The 21,761-nt window shown below is 38.0% G+C and overlaps 1 protein-coding gene across 9 annotated transcripts in view; it reads right to left on the bottom strand.

Moving 5' to 3' along the window:
• The window catches only part of KIZ (kizuna centrosomal protein), a 97,985-nt gene that overhangs the window by 18,739 nt on the left and 57,485 nt on the right, over nucleotides 1-21,761 (bottom strand). For 7 of the 9 annotated variants that reach the window (XM_073339793.2, XM_078852372.1, XM_073339794.2 and 4 more), the window contains 4 exons: nucleotides 21,436-21,600; nucleotides 17,433-17,583; nucleotides 9,773-9,938; nucleotides 8,653-8,718 (listed from right to left, as the gene is read on the bottom strand). In XM_073339793.2, coding sequence (XP_073195894.1) covers nucleotides 8,653-8,718; nucleotides 9,773-9,938; nucleotides 17,433-17,583; nucleotides 21,436-21,600 — 548 coding nt within the window. Of the gene's footprint in view, nucleotides 1-8,652; nucleotides 8,719-9,772; nucleotides 9,939-15,054; nucleotides 15,110-17,432; nucleotides 17,584-21,435; nucleotides 21,601-21,761 lie in introns of those variants that run through there. The other 2 variants (XM_078852373.1, XM_078852370.1) reach the window with 2 other exon arrangements.

The raw sequence follows: 21,761 nt of genomic DNA, 5'->3' as shown, positions 1-21,761 counted from the left end.
TAGCTTTTCAAAACCACCCACATACCCCCACCATCACCACCACTCCCCACAATAATCCCAAACACATGTAGCCCCTCACCGCAGCACACACCCCTCATTCACCGCCTGCACAAATCGACACAATCTCTCAGCAAAACACACACACTCCCCAACCCTCACTCATACTTACCATAAAACTGTAAACTAGACCAGCAAAGCCAGGGTGTGTATGGGGGTCATCACTACTGTGCAATAATATTAACTAGAACTATACACAAACACAGGCAAATTGGGGGTGGACGGGCACAGTGGGAGAAATCAGTGGTATTTCAGCAAGCTGTGTCCACACACCAATCTCCACCCCCTTGGGGTACCCAAGTGAAAGGTCACTCACAATAGATCTTCTTCCGAACATGATTATCTTTCTCCTTTCTTGAATGCTTTGATCAATATCAGTTCGTAATCTTGATATCTAAATAGTCACCTTTAAAGTTAATCATCCCTTGAAATGAACACTATCAGAAACCACTAACAAACCTTACAGCTTTAGTTACCTTGTTAATTATTATAGATCATATATAATGTATACTATTATAACTATTATTTATATTACAGTAGCACTTGGGGGATTGATTGGGTTTCCACTTTGCTAGGTGCTACACAAACACAAAATAAAAAACAGTTCCAGTCATGCAACTTACGATCTAAATAACCTCCACCACCACAACTGATTGTGATGGTTACATTTTTGGTAGTCTCAAAAGCGTAGTCAAGGATTAAATTGCCACAAACTATTATCTACCCTAACCCTGGTAGAAGTGCGCTCCCCAGTGCGCCCAGCTGCTGTCTGTGCTGTTTTTTGGGGAGCACTTTTGAGTGTTGTCAATCCAGTACCCTTTTACAACCACTAAATTACCCTAATATAAAGGCGGAGATAGAGAGATACAGAAGAGAGGCGCAAACACAGGGTGAGAATACTTCCGAAACTCTGATGGGAAATAGGTCCACAAATAAGAATCTTATGTGATACCTTCAAAGAAGCAAAGTTAGAGGAAAATAATTTCCCCTTTAAAAAAAAAAAAACAACCACCATAATCACAGGATTCACTCTCTGGAGAATATAGAGCTGAAGGAAACCTCAGCATTAAAACACTGATAAAACACTTCAACAGTGTCCAAAAGCAGGCCAATACCCAACAAAGAAACCTGAAAGTATCTGTTTGGGTTTTTTATTTTAATGAAGAGAGATATAAGATACCTCTAATCATAACAAGAAGCATAAACTGACAAAGCTTAAAGGACATGCTCTCACAAAAGCAAAAACTTTCAAAGATTGGCCAATTCAAAAAAAAAGACACTTGGGAGAAGACTTACAAGATCTAACAGGCATTTCTGCCTAGATGTCAAAACTAAGCTCAGACTTTCAGTGTTTCTCAAACATACGTAGGAAGAACCGCATGCCTTGTACCAAAACATCCCTGAGGCTAGCAGCCCAAATTTCTCTAGATAGCATGTGTGACCGGACCTTCCCACTGCAGGACTGTCAGAGCACAACAGTAAAAAAATGCAACTTGCAGTCATTTACACATGAACCTCCCCATAACAGTGATTCCTAATGAAATGATATCAAATGAAACAAAAAGTTGGGAAGACTTATTAAAGCCTTTATTAGTCCACTCCAATTGGAGCCCCCAGAACCTTTTAACTTCACGTTCAAAGAAGGACCTCACCAGGAAGGATGTGCAGGCATAGGAAAAAAGTTGGCAGTATGATTGGCTCATTAAAGGCAACGTGAAAAGCAAAAACAAAATTGGATTTGTGCCCTTTATCTTCTTTAGGATGTATGAGGAAGGCCTAAAAAGTAGGTTTTTTGTTTTTTTTAAGATTTTTTTTTCTGCCTATTCTTACATTAGACATTCAGGTTGTTTTTACTTTTCTTCTTCTTCTTCTTCAGGAAGACAGTAAAGATGCCTGGAAAACAGAAGGATTATGACATTCAAGATGCCAACAAGTAAAACCTGATGACTGGAATAAGGAAGTCATTTGTATTCAAATTCTTTATATCTTTGTTAATATCTATTTAACTCAAAGACACAATCAACCCGTTGGGAGAGAAGCTATCTTCATTAAAGACTGGCCCTTCAATTAGGTGCCGAGTTGGCTCACGAGGCACAAACAAGACTTCCAAGCAGTCCTCCAACAAAATCAAGCACGACAGATTTAATATTCTTTATATTTCAAGCCTTGTAAATGCTTCATAAAGCAGCCTCCGCCCCCAAAAATACAAAGCTCATATTTGACACTCTAAGGTGAAAATCTTTAGGAAAGAAACTAGAATGAAGGATGAATCCATAACATCCACCAATTTATTCTTGTACAATCTTATATAACATGAATCAGTCACTACAGGTATGTCTACACTGCAATAAAAAACCTGCAGCACTGAGTCTTGGAGCCTGGCCACCTTGGGCTGCGTGGCTAAAAACTGCAGTGTAGACATTCCTGCTTGGGCTGGAGCCCAGGCTCTGACACCTGCCCCCATCACAGAGTTTTAGAGCCTGGGCTCCAACCTGAGCCAGAGCAACTACACTGCAATTTTTAGCCTCATGAGCCTGAGTCATCTGACCTGAGCCAGCTGCAGCCATGATGCAGGTCTTCTTAGATATCTCCTATTAGACCTGAAAGTTTACTCATTCTGGGCCAGACTGTGATTCGCTTGCTCATGCTGTATAGTACCTTATACCATAAGTAGTCCCTCTGAAGTCCAAGTGGAGTAAGGAGCTATTTAGTAGAAGGGTATTATAACATGGCCCTCTGTGAGCTTAAGTCAAGGCTCTCAGGAAAATGACCTTCCATGTAAAAACCTTCAATTTTCTCCTTTCGAGAAGGGTTTAAAAAGTCCACTTCTACTATCATGGAGGGGCATGTGAATTGCTCACATCTTCTCCACAATGCAGGGTTTGCCACCCAGAGAGGCACTCTCTTTGGAGAGTTTGATTTCATGCAGCATCACTTCCTGACATATGCACACAGTTTTTCCAGGAGGAAAAGTAGGGTGAAGTGTGAGTCATCCATCATAACTAGGGCCCATCAGAGGCAGACAGCTTGAAGCTTCCTTCTGAAATGAAGGTTCCAGCAGACTACTGAGAATGGCTGACTGGCTAACTGCTGTGGAGCCCTTCGAAAACCATTTGCTTCACTTGTGCCTTGAGAAAGGGGACTTAGTCCGTTTTGGCTTCTGCTGCTGCTCTTGAGCCAGAGGACCTGAGAAAACAGTTGGAGGTAATGGGCAGCTCTGAATGCGGACATCTTCTTAGCAGGTGCCTTTTCCTTTCCTCATGGGAAAAGGATGAGGACATTCCGAGCCCAGAGAATACTGAGTGGTTTAGTTTATGTCCTTCTGAAAAGCAACCTTGGCCTAATATCTCAAAGTTAAGTCCAAAGCAGACTGCAAACAATTACAAAAGGATCTCACAAAACTGGGTGACTAGACAACAAAATGGCAGATGAAATTCAATGTTGATAAATGAAAGTAATGCATATTGGTAAACAATCCCAACTCTACATACAAAAGGTTGGGGTCTTAATTAACTGTTACCACTCAAGAAAGATCTTGGAGTCCTCGTGGATAGTTCTCTGAAAAAATTCGCTCAATGTGCAGAAGCAGTCAAAGAAGTTAACCATGCTAGGAATCATTAGGAAAGGAATAGATAACACAGTAAATATCATAATGCCACTACATAAATCCATGATAGACCCAAACCTTGAATACTGTATGAAGTTCTGGTCACCCTCATCTCAAAAAAGATATATTAGAATTGGAAAAGGTACAGAGAAGGGCAACACAAATGATTAAGCATATGGAGATTAAAAAGACTGGGACTTTTTAGCTTGGAAAAGAGATGACTAAGGGGGGATACGATAGAGGTCTAAAAAAAATCATGAATGATGTGGACAAAGGGAATACGGAAATGTTCCTTACCCCTTCACATTACACAATAACCAGGGGACATCGAATGAAATTCTTAGGCAAGAAGTTTAAAACAAACAAAAGGAAGTACTACTTTACATGATGCATAGTCAACGTGTGGAACTTGTTGCCAGGGGATGCTATGAAGGCCAATGAGTTCAAAATGAGTTCAAAAAAGAATTAGCTAAGGTCCTGAAGGATAGGTCTATCAATGGCTATTAGCCAAGATGGTTAGGGACAGGAACCCCATGCTCTGCGTGTCCCTAAGCCTCTGACTGCCAGATGCTGCGACTGGACGATGCGGGATGGATCACTTGATGATTGCCCTGTTCTGTTCATTCCCTCTGAAGCATCTGGCATTGGCCACTGTTGCAAAAGGATACTGGGCTAGATGGATCATTGGTCTGACCCACTATGGGTATTCTTATGTTCTAAAGGGAACGGAAGGCCCTCAAGGTTTTTCTGAATCTCTATTGCAAACATGAATACTTCTAAAAAAAAAAAAAAAGAAAAGGAGTACCTGTGGCACCTTAGAGACATATTTGTTAGTCTCTAAGGTACCACAAGTACTCTTTTTCTTTTTGCGGATACAGACTAACACGGCTGCTACTCTGAAACCTATGAATACTTCTGGGCAGCTAATCCTGAGGAAGCAGCCAGCTCTCATAAGTAGTATAGGAAGGGGTGACAATTGTATCAGGGCCCCCAAAACATCTGTAATGTCTGTTATTTAACCCATCAGCCCTAAAGCTCAGTGTATACTAGGGGGGAAATGGAAGGGGGTGGGGCCCCAGCAAACATGGTGTACCAGGCCCAAAATTTTTCTTGATGGGTCTGGAAGCAGCTCTGACAAATATTGGTCACACCAAAGTATGATTTTACCTATTGCCAAGACAGATCAACATCCTTCCTAGCTTGATCTGCCGTTTGATCACACAGGCTTGGTAGTAGCTGCAGAATAGTAAACCTGATAATCAAACAAATCCCATAATCAAACTCAAGGTTTTGGCACACTGCTGCCATGGATACCAGCTACCTCAATCACAAATGTGTGTGTGGAATGGAAGACACAGCTGGAAGTGTCCTCAGATAAAGTATTTTTTTCCCTAATCAACAGGACAAGGGAAGGAGATGCAAGGTGCCTTTCAAAAGTTCTCCAGTAAAGTCATGAAGAATAGGATGGGAGGTCACAGCAATCCCATTCAAAGCGGGCTCCTCATCCAGGTACTAATCAGTCTTGGCACTTGAGGGTACCTGGACAGTAACTAAGTGAAGTCCATTTGTCTTAGTTAGCTTCTTTAAAAGTTGGTGGGGAAAAAAACCCCACGAGAGCAGAGTCACTTTTTTGCTGCTCTTTTGCTATGGAGATAAAAACGGCTTCATCCATGTCCAAAGAGCACTCATTAACCTCAGAAACATAACCCTCCTCCCACTCTAATGATTCAGTTCATCCAAGCATCAACACCAGCTGCATAAAGACTCTCAGTCTCATGGTCCGAAGGGTCTTGGCATCAAGAATGACACTGCCTGAGTTGCTGAATCAACTTCTGTGCCCTGGCCAGCAATCTCTGATGGTGCTCTCATGGTATTGCGATGATACTATTATTTCCGAGATACTAAAACTATGGAACCTAAAAGACTTAACAGTTCACTCAACAAGCTATCATCAAGATTCCTTAACTTGGTCTCCAATTGCTACACCTTGCTGGAGAGAAGTATCCTGCAGTTCCAGTTCGGAGCTGGCAGGAGTTAAGAGCTTCTACAGTGATGCATCGGAAGGTGTCTGGCTCCCACATGGTACCTTCTGTATTTGGCACTTTCATGGAAGTGATGCCTCATGAACTGAGTCAAAGCTCAGCACCATCACCCTACCGTGGCAATGTGCTGATGGTATCAATGCATTTACACACTTAGGAGATCTCAGGTTCTCAGGAGATCACATTTGAAGTGGATCTGCTGGTCCTATTGGGAAGTTAGGTCCAATTATTCAGCAGAACAGAACAACTGAGGCCTCTGTTTAGAAGATGAATCCTATGAAGCACTTTCAGGTTACCACTAGGGGAGGCTTAAGGTGCTCCATGTGAAAAAGGATTATCTCTGGGTAACAACTAGTACCCATAAACATCACGCTTGACTCCAAGACAGAGGATACAGCAGTCACACATCTTCCTGAAGCAACAGACACTCCTTCCCAGGTGGCAAGGGTGAAGAGAACATTCTGGAACAAAAGTAGAACAAGAGGAATAAAACAGAACTGCCCGGGAGCTTTGTCAGGTACCCATGAAGTTTCAACACAGACTTCATAAAAAACATGCTGAAGCCCCTCCAACTCAACATTGGCAGTAAAGGCAAAAAACCCATCAAGAGCTACAATGATTCCCCAAAGCCTCAAGTGCTTCTAAGGTCTCAAAACAACACCTTGTTGCAATGAATCCCCATTGGAAAAGGGTGCATTGAGTGTTCAAGACTGAGCTTAGATGCATTAAACTCAATATAAGTAGTACAGAAAAACTGTAACAAAGTATCAGAGACATGAACCATTTAAAAAAAAGTTAATCTGAGCTCAAAAATTTTTCTCATAAAAACAGACTGAATATTCTAGTCCAGGCATCAAGTGGGCTAGGTGTTGCCACAAAGCCCGGAGTGTACAAGGACAAGCAGACAGACAAAACGTAAACAGGTACTTTATTAAAAAACTAACGGAAGGGTCAGGAAATCAACAAAGGCCAACTGAAACCTGCGGCAGATCATGGGCTGAAGATGTATCGCATCTGAAAGAAGTAACCTAGCTTTCAAATGGCATATCTCATGCTCTTAGAAAATGACAGAACACTAGTTGACGAAATCACCACGGAACTGGCGTGGAAAGCAAGGTGTCAATCAGCATGAACTGATTGTAAAGCACAGGTGTCAATTTATTAAAATGATTTTTCCATTATTTTAGTAATTGAATATTGATTACTTAAAGCTTTTCAGTAGTTTCACAAAAGAGAGAAATAGTAATATTTGTTTTTGTTTAAGTTTGACACAATGAACATTTAATTAGAATAACGTAAGGGGAGGGAGTTCTCTGCTTGCACAAAGAGGCACGTCCGCTTTTGCCTGCTCTTGCGGCACAGCAATCTAGTGTTTGACATACCCAGTGTCCCCTGGAGTGCTGGATGCTAGCAATTTGACTCCCCACTTGGGTCAATTGTATGCAAGACTGGACCCCAATCAAGAGAGTCTTTTAAATAGGATAGTACTTAGAAGGCACCTTTAAGTTAGAGGAATCTATTGTACAACATCTCTTTCAGACCTCACAATGAATGTACCTTAAAATGAAAAGAAATCGAAAAGTAAACTGAAAGGCTCTTTAACTACTAAGATGCAAATTCAGGATTCTGTGCTCTCCTCAAGGAGTTATTAGTGATGTAATTACATAGAGAAGATGAGCATTCTTTACACTGGTCTATGTGTTAGTAATATCATCCACTCTTTGCAGGAGAAACAGTGAACTCAGAACTTGTATCCTAGTAGGTTTAACTAACCACCCACCCACGTTTTCAAAGTGCATTTGTCATTTTGAGGCTACACATTAATTCTGTTAAAGTTTTAGGTTCCTAAACTGTATTTTGTTTTTTCCTCTCTAAAATTCAGTTCAGTTATTCTGTTAAAAAACAAACCCATGTTTGGATACAGGAGAGGAAAAACACCACACAAAGCCAGTAAACTTAGGTATTTTTCCCCTCTCCAAAGTGGAAAAAGGTCAAAGTTATGTCTTTAATTTGTTTGTTTAATAAAGGGAAACCACTCTTAGGGTGAAACCCTGGAATACAAGGAGTAAGTCTTTATATTTGAGCTATAAAACAGGGTTCACAAAAGAAATGTTAAAAAATCTCCTCAGAAGCATTATTCTCCTGTTTTTATATTTTTTTAAAAAAACCAAGCCAGAAAACCAACAAATATTGTATATGCACATGTATGCCTCATCACCTCCATATGATTGTATACACCTGCATAAATACAGAGCCACACACTTGAATTTATAATGAAGTAGACCACACTTTACAAAATAAGGTAATACATTTAGACAGATTACAAATCCAGAGTTCTGTCCTGGATACTAGAGTATGCTATTGATACCTTAACACTAAAAAGGTAATGATATTTTTCAAATTCCATCTAAACAAGCATCATACATCTGCTACAGGGAGATCTTAGCACGTCTTGATAAACCTTATTGATAAAATGTTTAAAATTACCAGACAGCCTTTATAACAGAGGCACAAGCAGAGTTTCCTGTCTAGCATAGTTTTTTCTGCTCTTATTCTAATGATACCCACGTTCAATTACTACAGAAAAGAAAAGAATCAAATCAGAAACATCTGTAGTTTGCCATATAATTACTGGATCTTCCCCATGGAGACTGACCTTTGTAACACCGATACTAAGACCTCAAAGGCTAAATGACAGAGGATATTCACATGGTTTAAATGTATAACATGATTACAAGGAATTAAATAGGCACTGTTATTTTTCCATCTTGGTTTATGTTAACATAAGCGTGTACTCTATGATCTTACGTTTAATCTCTGTGCTCAGTATGTACAACAGAATTTACTCACTATTAGTGGATGCACAAACCACTGAAATGCAATGTTTTGATTATATAATAAAGTTGAATACTGTATTTGAGGCTATTATGCAGCCATTACTTTTACCTGTAATAGGGATCTTTTCTGCCAAGCTTTCTTCCTTGCTCTCATCTTCACACCAGCTTGTGACTTCTGTGTGTGAACACACAATAATGAAAACACATTTCAAAGCCACAATGATCAGACTGGTTTGTTCTTTTAAGCCCTATTCCCTTTAATTTTTCACATTTGTTATCTCTTATTTATTGATCTAAATTGTCCATTACGGTTCTTAAAAGAGGAGCCTACTGTGAACTTTAGTCAAATATGATGCTACTGTGCCTCTGTGTAGCTTCCAGCGAAAGCAGCGAGCTAACCAAATATCTTAAATAACGTATGTCCTGATGAGATTTTTTTAAAAACCAACAACAATATCCCAAACCTATAAACACTACAGTCTTGCCCAATAGTCCAAGAGCAATAGTACACATCACACTGGAAAATTAAATAGTTTAAATCTCCTCCAAGGGTCAAACTGGCATGAATTTAGGAGATCTAAATCAGTTTGTTTATGTTTGCTGTGTAAAGAGGACTGCATCCTAATTGCCTGTCGCTTTTAGTTTTTCATGTAAGGAATGCTCTGAAAACATACCAAGGAAGTTACCATATTTTAGTCATTGCAAGAGACTACATTATATTACTTTTCTTTAGCTAAAGATATTAACTAGACTTTTATAAACATATTCAGTTCATAACTTCGAAAATGCAATGCAGCTTTTCTTGGCATGGATAGGAAAATGGAAGGGGGAAAAAAATAAAAAGCTATTCCCCAATCTGGGTTTAGAAGTAAACAATACTTACTAATTTTGATATGGCTAAATCTGTTTTATAAATGGTAGCCGGAGCTCAACACAGGGCTTACATTTCTAATTTACATTTAAAAAAGAAAAATAGAAATCTAATCATTATAGAATGTTCATTTAAAATAAGTGAACAGAAATAATAATTACTCCTAGTGGACATTTGAGAACGTTGTATTACCCCAAGGTAAAGACAAAAAAGAAATTTGTTAATTCATCAGAACTGCAGTAATATACACAGTTTTCTACAGACTTTGGTATTATATTTTATAAATATACCTTGATACACTGAGAATGACAATAACTTTGAATGCATTTGTTTTTGTGGATCTTTTAACGTTAGTTACCTTGTTCCCTTGTACCAATGCTGTCAAGCCATTGAGCGTGTTTTGTGTGCTTTATTTCACCATTGTCATTCAGAATTGATGGCAAACGGTAAGGTGATTCATTACTATGAATAGATGACCTATCACCACGCACTTCCGGAAGGATCTCTCTCAATAACAGAGTAACCTACAGCATTTAAAATAAATAAAGTAAATAAATACATAAAAATAACTGCAGCACGCGATTATCCGTGGCCTCAGAACTATATTCTTTTTCAACATAAATGTAGGTTAATCTTTACTTAACAATCTAATCTGTTACCAAGATATTTATTGTTAGATATTAAATTATCTCTAAGTTAAATTGTTGTTACTGTATTTCATAGTTTAATTTAATTCCTAACACAAACTTACAAAGACTTTTTTTTTTTTAAACACATTTTTACATTTTCCAGAAATCATCAGTGTTCTCTCATTGATGAGTTACCCACCAAGGAAAGAAAATACAGTGTGCCACCACCTATGCTAGGCCAGAAACATTGTTACAATATTTTTAAATTTCTTCAGACTAACTGGGCTTCAAAGCATTTTTCCTCATCCACTTTGGCCAGGCAGGCCATGCCTGGAGTTCACCTAAATTTGTTTAAACCACAAGTAAAATAAGTTTAGGTAAAACTATACCTAACCCAACGTGCTTGGGGCTGAAGGACCTGAGCCAAAGCCCACGGAAGTCAATGGGAGTCTTTCTACTTATTTAAATGGCCTTTGGATCAGGCTCTAAACGTACGGTATTATTGATTGTCCCCAGACAGTTTATTCGGTCTTGTGTACTCATATGCATTTCACCAGCATCATTCATACCTCTATAGTTAAGGATGTATTAGCTTTCTTTTTTGCTTTTTCTATCTTTAATTAAAACCTACATTTTCCCAGAAGGCTATAATTGCTATAAAGCATAGCTCCAAGCTAAAAGCAGCTAGCAAAGTTCTAGAAACAAGTTTAGCACTTTCTCAAAAAAATAAGTTATTTCTGAGCATTTAAAGCTTTTTAAAATAGAAATGACATATTTTTAATTTTTGGTTGTAGAACTCAAAAATGGATTTTATCCAAAACTTAAAATCAAGTACACAACACAATATTATATTTTATATATATATATACACACACACACACCCAAGCAAATGGCAGTTTAAAAGAAGTATTTTCAAATGAACCTTTTATCAATATACAGCATTGTTTCCATTTTTTTTACTTCCACCAACTGTTAAGGATTTTTATTATATAGTGTGCAAATTAGGGGTCTGATTCTGCAAATCTTACTAGATTCAAGCTCTAATTATCTAATGGTTCAATAAATGAGGCAGTCTCCAAGGATCTGGACTGATGTCTCACGGAAATAATCCTAGATTTTGTGACTTTCTTTATATGTTTACCTGTGAGAATGGAATGGCTCCAACTGGAATCATTCAGGTCCCATAGGTAAATATTACTCATTTGCTTTTTTTCTTAATCCGCTATTTACCCAAGAGACCACAATGGCTCTTTCTGAGTTGTAAGCAAATAACTTTCAGTGAAGGTTTTGTTTTGTTTTTCAAATTGACCTCATGCACAGGATTTCAATACATGAAAATAACAAAAGCACATCAACAAAAATCAGGGAAATTCTAAGCAATTGCTTTTTGTTAATGTTAAAAATAATTAGGTTATATAGCCAGGGTCACAAAATATTTTTATTATTGAAAAGACAGACTTATTTCCAATTGAGAGTCCATCACAATGCAAATCTAATGTAGTATATCAGAAGCAATTCAACGGCCATAACAAAGGTTCTACTACTAATATATTTTATGCTGTTACTGATGGACATGTGCACCATCACAAATTCTAGGCCAGAAAGGGACCACGGTGATCAGCTAATCTGACCTGTATAACACAGGCCATAGAACTTCCTCAAAATAATTCCTAGATCTTAATATTTAGAAAAACATCCAATCTTGATTTTAAAATGGTCAGTGATGGAGAATCCACCATGACCCTTGGTAAATTATTCCAATGGTTAATTACTCTCACTGTTTAAAAATAAATACATTAAAAAAAAAGTATGCCTTATATCTGGTCTGAATTTGTCTACTTCAACTTCCAGCCATTGGACCAAGTTGTATCTTTCTCTGCTAGATTGAAGAGCCCATTATTAAATATTTATTCCCCATGTAAATATGTATAGACTAATCAAGTCACCTCTTAACCTTCTTTGTTAAGCTTAGTAATATTGAGCTCTTTATCCCTTCTCACCCTGCCTCCCTCCCCCCACCACCAATCTTTTTCAGAGTCATTGCTTTCAGGGATAGAGTCTCCCATCACATAAGTATGGTAGGTTCTTTGTGCCTAGATATATACATTTAGCCATAGGAAAACGTATATTGTTTGCTTGTGCCCAGTTTATCAAATAATCCAGATCAATCTGTATCAGCGACAGGTCCTCTTTTTATTTACCACTCCCCCAATTTTTGCGTCATCTGAAAGTTTTAATCAGTGATGATTTTATGTTTTGTTCCAGGACACTAAAAAATATTAAATACTGCAGGGCCAAGAACCAATCCCTGTGGGACTCTATTAGAAACACTCATTGAATGATGATTCCCCATTTACAATCACATTTTGAGACCTCTGAGCCACAATTTAATGTGTGCCATGTTAATTTTAGATCTTTCTAGTTTTTTAAAGTCAAAATGTCCTGAGTACCAAATCAAAAGTATATTACAACACCTTAATCTTCATCAACCACACTTGTAATCTCATTAAAAAAAACAGATATCAAATTTGACAAAATTTATCTGCCATAAACTCATGTTGGTTGGGCATTAATTATATTAACCTCCTTTAATTCGTTATTAATTGAGTCCCGTATCAGCCACTCCATTATCTTGCCCTGGTTAGATGTCAGACTAACAGGCCTATAAATTAACTACATCATCCTGTTAACCCTTTTTAAATATTGGCACAACACTAGCTTTCCTCTGGAAACTTCCACATTCGTCCAAGACTTATTGAAAATCAACATTAATGCTTCAGTGAGCTCCTTAGTCAGCTCTTTTAAAACTCCTGGATGCAAGTTATCTGGACTTGCTGATTTAAAAACATTTGCTTTAGCAGCAGCTGCTGCTTAACATACTCCTGAGATAGTAGACAAATGGAAAGAGTGTTATCATATGATAGAACTATGTCATCTATTTTTTCCTCAAATGCGTAACAAATATGTATTGAACACATCAGCCTTTTCTGCATTACTATTAATCATTCTACCCTTTCCATTTAGTAATGGACGAATACCATTCTTAGATTCTCTTTGTTCCCAATATATATTTCTAAAAATTCCTTCTTATTGTCCTTAACTCAACTGGGCATAGATTTCTCATGCCCTTTTACTTCTCTTATCAATTTCCTATAATTGCTAACTACTTATTTATATTCAATTCCCCCTTTCTTCCATATGTTAATATTATATAATTATTTTTTGTAGCTGCCTTCATTTCCCCTTTAAACCAGGTTGGGTTGTTTTTTTTTTTAACACTAATATGGCCTTCTTCCTTCACTGTGACTTTTTGTGCCTCTAGTGAAGTATTGTTAAACCATTCCCAATTATCATTCACAAGTAATAAATGGAAACTAAGTATTACATTTAGGAATCCAGATAAAATGGGGTGGCTTCACATCAGACATCCCACAATGAAATCCCAGAAAGTACAAGGGGTGATGTCTGGACCAGCAGGAACCAAACTCTCACACCCTTATTAGGGTCTCCCGCATGTCTGGAGAGAGGCCTTCTTAACCAAAGTCTGGTAGGATCTACATCAGGCTAAAAAGATGGCCCATGTTCTAAAATAAGCTGCATTGGTCCTATATTTACTGGAGTGTAACTGAGCATGAAGAACTCGATCAGAAATACTTTCTGAAAGTTCCTTTCATAAGTCAAACCCTGAAGTTTCAAGGTCAAGATGCCCTCCCCACCAAAAGAAAAAGACAGGGAGAGTCCCATCCGAGGAAACACCCTACAACTAGCCCTAAAGCCACAAAAGGAGTATCAGGTATTCTCAAAGTATATGGCAATGAAAGAGGAAACATCCATGGGAGGGGATGGGAAGAGGGGGGAAGAGAAAGAAATGGATGGTAAGACATGGGGGGCAAGGGGAGAGTGAGAAGAGAGAAAGGAAGCAATCCGGGCAACACTACAGTCAGGAAGGAAGAGGGAGACTCCACAGCTTTTTGAGTGGAGACCACCACATGGAGGGACTGGACAAAGGTAACCTAGGGTTGGGGAAAGAGAAGAGAATATGCCAAAACAGAAGGTCACGTCATCTGCCTTCTGAAGATGCTAGAAGGGAAATTAGGTTGACTGGTCACAGCCAAACACTTCTGAGACCATCAGGCTTGTTGAATGAGGAACTGGCTGATTGTGTGATGGAGGTTTACAGAGTCTGATGGGAATCTCCTTAGGTTCAGGATGCTTATTTAAAGCATTCCCAACTCTGCCCATGGGGTTCCTCCACAAGTGGATTTATGTGCACGTTTGGAACGCTGATAGGGCTTTGCATGCTCTTGGATGTTTTAGCAATGCTGTGACAAAATATCACAGTGTAATACATGGAGCCAGCAATGTATGGTTTGGTGGAATCGTCATCTGTCAGTACAGTAAATCTTCAAAAATGGCCTGAAAACTGTATTAATCTTAAAGTGCTAATAATTAAGAACCCTAAGTGCACATAATGGACAAAATAATTAAATCACAACTCCACCTGGCCTCTTTTTGTCAATTTGGGGGTTCTGAGTGCAAATATTTGACTTTTTTCAATACGCAGGTATTTGTACTTCAAAATGCAGATGCATGTGTAGAGGCAGAATAAACATTTAGCATAAAATGTGTTCTATTCTAAAGAATTTAATAGCAGGTAGTTTAAACATTTCCAGGAATCCAACGAGCTTTAATGTATGTGTTTTATTTAATGAGCTGTGTGCCTTTGTATTTTATCCTTATTTATATAGGCTACTTCATGGAAGCCTATTGTCCTGAGCAATTTCCTTGTAAATAAGAGGTTTCCAAGGTAAATCTATCCTGAAGATAAATTCCCTTGAGAATGTATCCTGATTAGTAGATCTAATACAAAAATAAATGCATGCACACATGGGTACCAGTGTAACACAACAGCAAACAGATTATAGTGCATATGCTGAGCAATAAAGTGCTTATGTTACTGAACTCCAGATATAAATCCTGTTTTCTTTACTATCTTTATTCAAATTCTCACCTGATTGTCATCATACATTCAATGTTCTAGCCTCATTGCAATCTCTTCCCCATTGCTATAACCAAAGATAAAATGTATAAGGGTAGCTCCACAAATATTGTAAATATATTTACTATCAGTTCAAAGATACATCCCTTGACTGGGTCTCTTGCTCAGGAAAAGTGCATTGGCTTTCAGACTTGCAAACTATTTACCCATATTTCTTTTAAAAGTACAATTACTTTGACTACAATTTAAAATAAAGATCCAATGTACCAAAATATTATACATTGTTGTTTGGGCCATGATTTTACTGAAACATTAAAAAAAATATAAAATCAGTTACCTCTGGAAACTGCTTAAATGAGGGGGGGAAAACAAGATTTGTAAATTATTTGTTCAGTTTATTTTTTGAGCTATGAACGATCTATAAAAAAAGTAGATTAAAAAATCTAAATCTGATTAACCGTTCATAATATATCTGCTCTCTGTGATGTGCAAAGGGCTGATTTTTGATTATGGATTCATGCAAAGAAGTCTGGTTATAAACTCATAATTTAAAGGTAGAGAAGAGCGATACCCTGGATGACAATAATGATCCATCTCCTCTTGAGAAAACAGTACGGTTTAGCAGATAGGGCACAGGTCTAGGAGTCAGGAGACCTGGGTTCTGTTCCTTGATCTGACACTAGCCTGCTGTGGATGCTTAGGCAAGTCACTTTGTGTTCATTTCCCCATCTGTAAAGTGGGGATAATGATTCTCACCTTCTTTTGTAACGAGCTTTCTAATCAACAATCCAAAGCATTACATAACAGCTGTGTATAAATTTTAAAAAGTCACCACAACATACAGACAAATGCCTCTGTGTCCTTGCCAGCAAGTACAGAAATCCTCAGTCACAGATGGAACCATCAGTGCTCTGCTGCACAGAGTGAAAACCACAAAGGGTCTGAAAGTAACTACACTTTCCCTGCAGAGGGTGTGCAAGAGCCCCAACTATTACTATGGTTCTTGGGCTCAGTGACAGCCCAGCTGCCGCACAGCTAGTTCAATCCAAGCTGCCAGGCTGGGGCGGGGGGGGGGGGGGGATTCTATTCTTCTATCTCCTTACAGCCTCTGTGCAAAGCCCATTTACTCGAGATTTGTGGTAGGATTGGTGGGGGCGGTATCTGGTCCATCAAACTGCCAGCTCTTTTTACAGGGAGCTGGTTTATAACCATACATATTAAAGTTTTAAAAGTGTACACAATGGCCTTGTTTGTAAAATTGTCCATATAAATTTAGTATACCAAACATTACAATACTATTTTAAGAAACAAAAAAAGCTATCACTCATGATGAAAAGCTATTAATCTAGAGAGACTGATGGACAGAGAACAATGAGATACAATGGGCTTGTGATTATTTTTTTTCCTGGTTTCACTATAGCACATCTATCTAATTTAAAATATGGATTTTGTGAGGCCGGGGAATACTGATGTCTTACTGAAAATCTTGAAGAAATTCTTTAAAATGCTTTATTCCATGAAGAAAATAAATGGAGACCCCTCTTTCTTCTCCCCAACCACCCTTCAACTATCTCAGCGTCTGATTAAGAATGGCAATTTTTTTCTGACATTCTCGGGGTTTTTTTAATAAAAGAAAAATGTCAGATAGGGTTAGTGACTTATGTTTGTTTGTTTTTTCCTCCAGTATGATTTACTATGTAGATATTGCCACTGATTTACACATTATATATTTTTCTTCTGGTGAGATTACAAATAAATGCATACACATTTATGAATAGATAGTACATGGAACAAGATAAAGGTCCTGAGAACACAACAGTAAGTGGTTATATAATTTGGCATTTCTTGATTCTTGCAACTTTAAAGTATTTATTTTTTGGTATGGAATTTCCTGGTGTTGCTTTTTCAAATGAAAAAAGAATAAGACAAAAACATGATAGCTGATAAAGCTGCAGCTGCCTTGGGGCTTGTCTAAATAATTTTTACACTACCTGAACCATAATGGTTTAGAAACTGGTACGGGTAAAGTGGTACAACTGGCCACTGCTATACTGGTATAATGGTGCTTATACAAATATCGCTTATTCCTATAAACGTATGCACATTTCTAAATAGCTGCTATCAGTGCACAAGCGAGAAAGGGAAAGAACAAAGAGTGAGAGATTAAACTTTCACAGTAGTGATCACTGATCACAAGAATCATAGTAGGGGACCTTTGTGACAGCTGAAGTCTATTTGTAAGTCTAAACAGGCTTTGAAAAAAAGATTTTGTTATATCTATTTTTCTCCAAAACCTCAGGCTGTAGCCACAGACACACATTCGCGTGCACACACACACGAACAGTTTGATTACCAGTAAGCAAAACTGCTGAATGATCGTAAGTGCTAACCTGGCTGCCTTGTGCATTTTTTTCTGAAATCAGTAAAGTTCCAAACATCTCTTTTACTTCTTCCTTCAACAAAACATGGTGTTTTTTCAAGAATAAAATGTGTTTGCACAAACGTTCCCATAACATGGCAAAATCCAATGGCAGGTCACACCTGGAAAACAGACACATGCAGTAAATACGACAGACACGGTGTGCCAATAAAATGTAAAATCAGCCCACACTATTCATATCTTTTTGTTTAGTGCCATATAACCAATGAGATATTAACTACTTTTTAAAAACTCAATTTGTAATATCCTCGCTGAAAGTGGAAAACAACATTTCTGTGTCTACAGACTTTGTCCCTTTACACTTGATGAATCCTTGCCATCCCCGTCCTACAAATTTAGATGAAATGAATGTAACTCCTTTTATTCTGATTACCTCTTCCTTCGTGCACTCACATTAGTGCTCACATAATCAATGTTGTTGCCATAGTCTGGGTACATTTAATAATACACTACATAGAATTATCAGATGATTAAAAATACAGTATAGTTGTCAATGTGCATGACAGTGTGATGCTTTATTCAGGATTTATTGAGTTTGTTCACTAACGTAAGGCTGCAGGGCCTAGGACCTGAGTTCGCAGAGCATGGGATAGCTGACTTTCTCACAGTCCCTCTGGGAGGCCATGCAGAGCCATAGCCAGGGTGGACTGTGGAGAATAGGCGCTGCAGGAAGTACAGCCCAAGGGACCCAGAGTGACCGTATCTTGCAGCCCTCTGATTGGCCAGCAACCCTATTTAACTCTGGAAGGTGCCCCAAGAAGTTTGCTGGTCAACACCAGAGATTTTGGGCCTGGTGCAACTCCAGACCTCATCTGGTCTCCTGATCAGTGGTCTCTGATCCCAGCCTGACCCTGACTCTAGCTTAGTACTACCTCTGATCCCCAGTCTCTAACTCCAGCCTGACTCTGATCATGACTGCTAGGCCACACCATGTATGCCCTAGTCTCTTACATCTTACTTGGCAATTTGCAAAATTCAGTGTTCCATAATAGATCTTCCAGTCATTACTATAAATTAGCAACATTCTATTGCACTGATACACACTTTACAAATATTCCTAGTCACATGATATAGTGGATTAAAGGTAGTGCTGCAAGCTAGGAGGTCTTGAGTTCCGTTTCCCTTCTGCAACTATCTGGCCCTAATAATACTTTGCTTAATCTACTAAACAGCCTGATAACACTTTTTTCTCCAGCAGCTTTTTCAAAATCCACACTTATGGGGATTTTTCAGCAAAAGTGGCTTTTCAATTTTTCACAACAATCCAGATACTGAAAAATATTCCCTACTACATCTGGTAAAAAAATTATTTAAAAAAAATTGCTCCAGTTCCGAAGAAGTTTCACAAATTCAAGAAGCAGCAAGTTTCATTTAATGCTATAGGTGTATTTTCCTGAGAAACAGCTTAGGAAATACTGCAATAATACATCAGTGCTCAGAGACGTATCTGTCTCCAAAGGACAACTAAATCCTGTGAAATGAATGGTACTTCACTGCTAATAAGTGCCCTGATCCTGCAAACACAAGCATTCCTGTAACTTTACTCATGTTATATATTAGGGCATAAACATTAAGGAGTAAGGCATGGGGAGGGAGTTCTGTTTTCATTACTGTGCCAGCAAATGATCTCTCTAATGAAACCTTCCCTTGCCTTGTGGCACGTGCATGAAAAGGAAACATTCTAGACTTCTACAATAGTATATACAAAATAATTAACCATTAAGGGTTCACACTTACAATAAAAATCAGGGAATGCAAAAGCTAAAGATTTCCTTCAGCAATGTTAACTCAAGCACATGGCAGATAGAGTTGATTTTATACTATAGATTTAAAAACTAAAAACAAATTATAATAATATGTTAAGCAATTTAATTAGTATTTTTTATTTCTGTTCTTGCTTCAGGCCAGTAAAAGCATCACGACAGCATTAAATTTCTCTTGGGAAGTTACATTTTTTTATTTGAACTGTCCAACCTTTAAGGTCCATTCTTATAAAGTTCCATTTTAATTTCAATTTAGTTATCCCAGCCTCTGGATTAAGGGAATCAGGGATAGGCCTTAAATCCCAACCTACAACTGGGGAGGAGAGTACAAAGACTGGCCAGTCAGGGAAGCCAGTGGAGAACCATGAATTTCAAATTTCCGTGGCTGGAATACGAAGCCTCAGTATCTGTGAAACATGATCACACATTCAAATAAACTCTACTGGGGAGGGGGAGTGAAGGGGCATGAATGAGAGGAAAAAAATGAATAAGGGACTTGAAGCTGGTCAAAAGTATAAATTGTGAAGATGCTAAACAGACCAACTGCTATTCCCCTCATCCCTTTTTTTCAAGTGCGTACATCCTGCGCAGCACACAGGGGCAGTGAGTATACTTGAGAGTACACACTTGTAAATGTGCATGCTCAGTTCCAAGTTTTAATATATGATCATAACTTTGTTTAATTTCAAACATTTTTTTTTTCAAATCCAGCAAAGACACTATTCATCACTGAAGGCTATCTCCAATTTAAGTTTCAAATTTCAGTCCATTTTAATTGATTCTAGTCTCATAAAGAAGTGCTTTGTTGTTTTTTTAAGTGAAAATAGTATTATTTCCTCTATTTAACTCAAAAATGACTGATTGAATTAGTTTGGAAACTGTGAGGAAAATTCTCCTTGGAACCAAGAGCAAACATCCAAAAAAGGTGTTTCTATTAAGAACTAGCATAAACATATGAAAACAGAAGTTTATACGGAAACAGTTTTGCAACATTTAATTCTAAACTTTCACTACAAAGTGAATGTTTATAATAATGCACAATGTTTTCTGGGACACAAATAAATGCCTCTATGCTGGCCATATGTTTCACAACCTGGGCTCTCAACAGAATTACCAGTTTATCTGTAAGTATTGTATATGTATGTATCTTCCTTTTTAGAAAGATACTTTGTATAGTATTTCAGAAACAGAATATAAACCACACACTGAGCACTCTGTTAGAAGCAGCTGTGTTTCCCTCTTCTCCTTCCTAGAAAGATGCATCTTTGTAAGAATCCTTATTTACTCCTCAAATTTATATCCCACATCCTTGTGGTTCCCCATTGCAACCACTCGCCTTTCAAAAATAAAGGACAACTATATGAGATCCCTTTCAAGTTTAATATTATTCCTCAATCAGCAAAAGGAGTCACTGTTGAGAAATTCAATCAATTTGCAGGCCGGGGTGCAGTACACTGGGAATCCAACGCAAGTCTTCTCCCTGACAGTGCAGAGTCTATGATGACTAGGCAAACCAAAGAGCACTTTTTTGCTGTTGAAAGTCAGTCCACCTACCTTTCTAGGTTAGGGAAGTATATATTTTAATGGTACATTTTGAAGTTGACCAGTGGATTTTAGCCACATATCTCTCGTTAATGCAAATGGAAGGCAGAGCTAAATCTATATAATGTCTTATTTAAAATGAGAAAAAACTTTACACTTAACATGTAAAAGCAAATAGGTGCACAACCATTTAGTGAGAAGAGCTCAACTGAAATGATTTTAAAAACGGACTAGTAAATAATAAAAAAAAAGGCTTAATCTGCTAATTTAGAATGCTTGAATCACATGGCTGATATTGAAGTGTGTGTAGATCACCTCTTGGAATTCTGAAATTTTTATAGCGGCAAAGAGTCCTGTGGCACCTTATAGACTAACAGACATATTGGAGCATGAGCTTTCGTGGGTGAATACCCACTTCGTCAGATTTATGCTCCAATACATCCATTAGTCTAGAAGGTGCCACAGGACTCTTTGCCACTTTTACAGATCCAGGCTAACATGGCTACCGCTCTGACACTTGAAATTTTAATGTCACTCATAGGGTTTGACCTATATTCTGCTTTCTTTTCGTGACACATTCAGAAACAAATTCAGACAAAGAGTAAGAACATTAATTGTATGATTGCATTAGTTTTGTGACTATGATACCTGGCTTGTTTTTCATCTGTAGATCTACCTCTGTCATTAAGTGTTTTCCCAGGTAAGAGGCATCCATTCAATGTGTTCTGCAACAATCCCTGAAGCTGATGAAGGACAACTGCTTCACATGCCTCAAGGTCTTCCTCTTTCAAATTGCCAGTTTGATTACAAAAGCTATAAAATAAAACAAGTGCTGCATGAAATGTTTATTTAAGCCCAGACAGACAGCTAAAATAGGTTTGGATATAGAATCTGCAATAATTCTCATGGTTTATGGAATAATAATCAGTAATATAATCTAGACATAAAAATGCAGCCATGACAATGTCTCTTGA

The sequence above is a fragment of the Lepidochelys kempii genome, chromosome 3 (genome assembly GCF_965140285.1).
Source record: "Lepidochelys kempii isolate rLepKem1 chromosome 3, rLepKem1.hap1, whole genome shotgun sequence".
NCBI classification, from domain to species: Eukaryota; Metazoa; Chordata; order Testudines; family Cheloniidae; genus Lepidochelys; species Lepidochelys kempii.
This window is presented reverse-complemented; position numbering and strand designations above follow the sequence as displayed.